This window comes from Chrysochloris asiatica, unplaced genomic scaffold, assembly GCF_000296735.1.
Source record: "Chrysochloris asiatica unplaced genomic scaffold, ChrAsi1.0 scaffold00140, whole genome shotgun sequence".
Taxonomy (NCBI): Eukaryota; Metazoa; Chordata; class Mammalia; order Afrosoricida; family Chrysochloridae; genus Chrysochloris; species Chrysochloris asiatica.
In genome coordinates this window covers 3,430,759-3,434,626 of record NW_006408658.1, presented here as the reverse complement: position 1 = coordinate 3,434,626, position 3,868 = coordinate 3,430,759, and the positions used below count along the sequence as shown (strand labels likewise).

General features: G+C 40.2%; 1 protein-coding gene across 1 annotated transcript; it reads right to left on the bottom strand.

Moving 5' to 3' along the window:
* Positions 1–306: 306 nt before the first annotated feature.
* Positions 307–1,260, bottom strand: LOC102813852 (olfactory receptor 51Q1-like). Its single transcript, XM_006870212.1, has one exon. The coding sequence runs from the start codon at positions 1,249–1,251 to the stop codon at positions 307–309; it is 945 nt and encodes a 314-aa protein (XP_006870274.1). The 5' UTR covers positions 1,252–1,260.
* Between the last annotated feature and the right edge of the window lie 2,608 nt (positions 1,261–3,868).

Here is a 3,868-nt window from a genome sequence, read left to right as displayed (position 1 = left end):
CTTATATTTCTTCCCGTATTTAATAACAAAAGCACTGTGGTAAAGGCACAACAGGAATTATAGCTTGAATTTCATTTAAAATTTTTTTTCTTTAAACAATATAGTTAATAGCAAAGTTTAAAATACCCTAACTCTTTTGATTTCTACTCATGGAATGATCATGTCTCTTCATTTACATTGAAAGTTTCTTAAGCAGTCCCTATTTCTTCCTTACTCTATGTTACTCAGTTTTGATGGTCATGCTTTATGCTCTTGATTCCATGTTGCTTATAAAAAAAAGTATTTCTCTACACTGAAATTCCAATCTTAGTGCAGCTTCCTCTGGAAGAGGTGATAGATTCCCTGGCGAATCTGTTTGGTCTTTACGCTGTAAATGATGGGGTTCATCACAGGGGGTGCCAGTAAGTAGATATTGGCAATGACCACATGGACCAGTGGTGGAGCATGTTTTGCAAAGCGGTGAGTCATGGACAGACTCACCATAGGGACATAAAGAACCAAAACTGCCAGAAAGTGGGAGAGACAGTTATTGATGGCCCGGAGCCGCTCTGTCCATGTAGCTGTGCTGAAGATACTTCTCAGGATGACTGCATAGGAGAGCACAACTAGCAGTGGGTCCAACACAATAATGAGCAACACTAGAGCAAATCCATACCAGCTGTTGACCCTGATGTCAGCACAGACCAGGCGAATCATGTCCTGGTGGAGGCAGTAGGAGTGAGAGAGCTGGTGGGAGTGGCAGAAGGGCAGGCGCTTGAGCAGGAAAAGGGAGGGAAGAACAGCTAGAACACAGCGGCCAATGATGGCTACTCCAATCTTGCCAATGACTTCATTGGTGAGGATGGAGGCATAATGGAGGGGGCGACAGATGGCCACATAGCGGTCAAAAGACATGGCCAACAGGACAGAGGATTCCATGAATGAGAACCCATGAAGGAAAAATAATTGGGCAAAACAGGCTTCAAAGCTGATCTTGTTAATGTTTAACCAGAGGAGCTGCATGACTGTGGGCAGGGTGGTGAGGGTGAGACCCAGGTCAGTGACAGCCAGCATGGAGAGAAACAGGTACATGGGTTGATGGAGAGATGACTCTTTGTGGATGACGGTGAGGATGGTGGCATTGCCCATGATGGAGATGGTGTAGAAGCAGCCAAAGGGGATGGAGATCCAGATGTGGATGGCCTCAAATCCAGGGATGCCCGTGAGGATGAAGAAGAAAGGATCTTGGGTGGTGGTGTTCACCTTGGACATGACTGATGAATGAAGATCCAGAAACTCTGTTTCTCACAGTAAGAATCTCATCAGGGTGCTGCTGTTGTATGGTCATTATCTATTCAACTCAAGACTCAAAGATATGTCTGGGATTGATTTTTCTAATATTGCTGAGCTGGAACACTAAAAACTGTGGGTTCTTCTGCCATAAATTTCCATTTAAAATGAGCTTATTTTGCTTTGTAATCTTCATGTTTCTGTTTTTCACTACAATTTATATTTCCTACAAACCTCTTGTGCTATACTTCTCACCTACTCCGATATATATGTCTCTATACTTATATGAGGTTTTTTTTTTTAATTTCATAGAATAATGACATTATAAGATAGTGTAATTTTTCACAAACATTTTGAAGCCTCTTCTATACTTAAAAATATGCATATACTAACTGAAAGTGTTCTCATTAATAATTCAAATAACTTTATAATGAATAAATATAAAGACAAATCTTAGAGTATATCCTACCTAGCATGAAAGAAATTATGATACCTCCTTTTCTTTAATTTAATAGATCATATTGAGTAGGAGGAAATATCACATATAATGCTCTTTTCTTCTTTAAAAACTATGTGGATTATAATAATAATAATTTTTATATAGAGCACTAAGAGTAGTGAAAGACTCTGGGGGATAGATCGGAGATGGACTGTACGTATGTTGAGTTTGATGTTCACAGGAGCTATCCAAGACAAACAAGTGAATGGATATCAGGGGCAAGTATGTTTAAGTGTGAATGTGCATGAGCATTCAAGGAGGGAGGGTGTGGGAATACAAGGAAGGCATAGTGGATGAATCATCTGAAAGCCTATCAGAGATCAGAGGACATCTGAATTTGTTCCTGATCTTTTTGCTCTCAGGGCAGACCTCAAGTCATTGCATTTGCAAGTTTTAAACACAGAAATGGATAAATGCTTAATACTAGTAAAGGCTTGGTAATGATTTTATTGTCATTAGATAGCTCAGGTTCCTGGGTATTGCAATGTTAGTGTCTGATCAGTAACCAAAATATTGGTGGTTTGGACCCAACTAACAGCATCACAGAAGAAAAGGTCTGGAAATCTTCTGTAGACATTACACACAAGAAAACTTCATGGAATAAAATTCTGCACTGTAACACATATAGTCACCATAAGTTGGAACTGATTCAATGGTACACAACAACAAAAGTTGCTGTTGTTAAGTGCTGTAGAGTTTATTCTAACTCACAGAGTTCCTGAGGAGTAGCCGGTAGGTTTGAATGCCACACTAGGAGTCCACAATAATAATTATATATTTCTGACTAGTCAGTCAAGTAACTTACCTTACAGGTAAAATTCTTAGAGATTCTCTACTAGGTGGGGAAATTTGCCTTATGTGTGGATGTAATTTGTTTAGGTCTTTAGGCTTCTTCACTGTTATGACTTGCTCTTGTGTGGTAAGGTCTAGACTCAATTGTTGGAACATATTGAGGAAATATACTTTTTATCTTCATATTGGCTTACAATCCTCACTGAGGACAATTTTGTGGTTGGGAAACCTCAAACCCTCCTTTCTTATCATGTTTTTCAGGAGCTTCTGCCTGGTGTGTGCTGGTTTTGCTCAGGTGCTTCCTCGTTGCCCTTAAACACCCCCCCCCCCACACACACACACTTTAAGACATGGTTAAGCCATTGCAGGGTGGACAGGAAGAGGAATGGAAGGGCTATCATGCAGAATGCCAGTTTTCAAGATAAGATTTGTTAACAGATGATCTGTGACTGAATCTAACAAGGCAATTGACCCTTATTAACATGGTTTGAAAACACTTTGATTTCAATAAGGTGTAAAAGGAACTGATAAAAATAGGGCTACTCTCTGAACTTAGTGGGGTGCAATGATAAATCACTTCATTTCATGTTCATCACATCTCACCCAAGTCCAGCCTCCTCTCAAAGTGTCTCTGAAAATGGGTCTTCTCAACTCTCTTCCCTAGATAGCACTTCCTGTTCTCACACATGATCTCCTTTTCCCCAGGTGCTCCCCTCCTTTTTTCACTACTTATTCCTGGCACAGTCCAGCCTCACCTGTGATCCTTCAGCATGCTCTGTGACTTCTGGTCTCTGCTCTATGTTTGTGTGTGGTTATATGCTCTTGAAGATCCCAGGTTGTAATGCAGAATGTGATTGGGGAAACCTCTGTAAGAAACTTGTAGGACCATGTGGATTGTGCTTTGAGAATTGAGATCCTAAGGGACAGAACAACAAGCTAATGATTTGTTTGGGAGAGATACCTGTAGCCACTGGTAATCTCTATACCAAGAATCAAGTATCTTTTTATTGTTCCAAAGCCTTGTGAGAAAGTGATTTGGTTCTGTTTGGGAGACAAGTTCTCTTGAAAATCAGTTCTGAGGGGAAAAGGGAAGAATAATATTAAGATGCTTGGCTGTCTTTTGAATCTTGGTTTTCCTTGCATTATATTATAAAATAGACACTGGAGGGGGAGAGAAATGAATAGCCAGAAATATCACCATAGAAAGCTTATAAATCCATCTTCTGCCTATAACTGATTGGAATACCTAAAATGGGGCTACAACGTGCCCAGTGAAGGAGGCTTCCTGCGGAGCCTCTGCAATACATA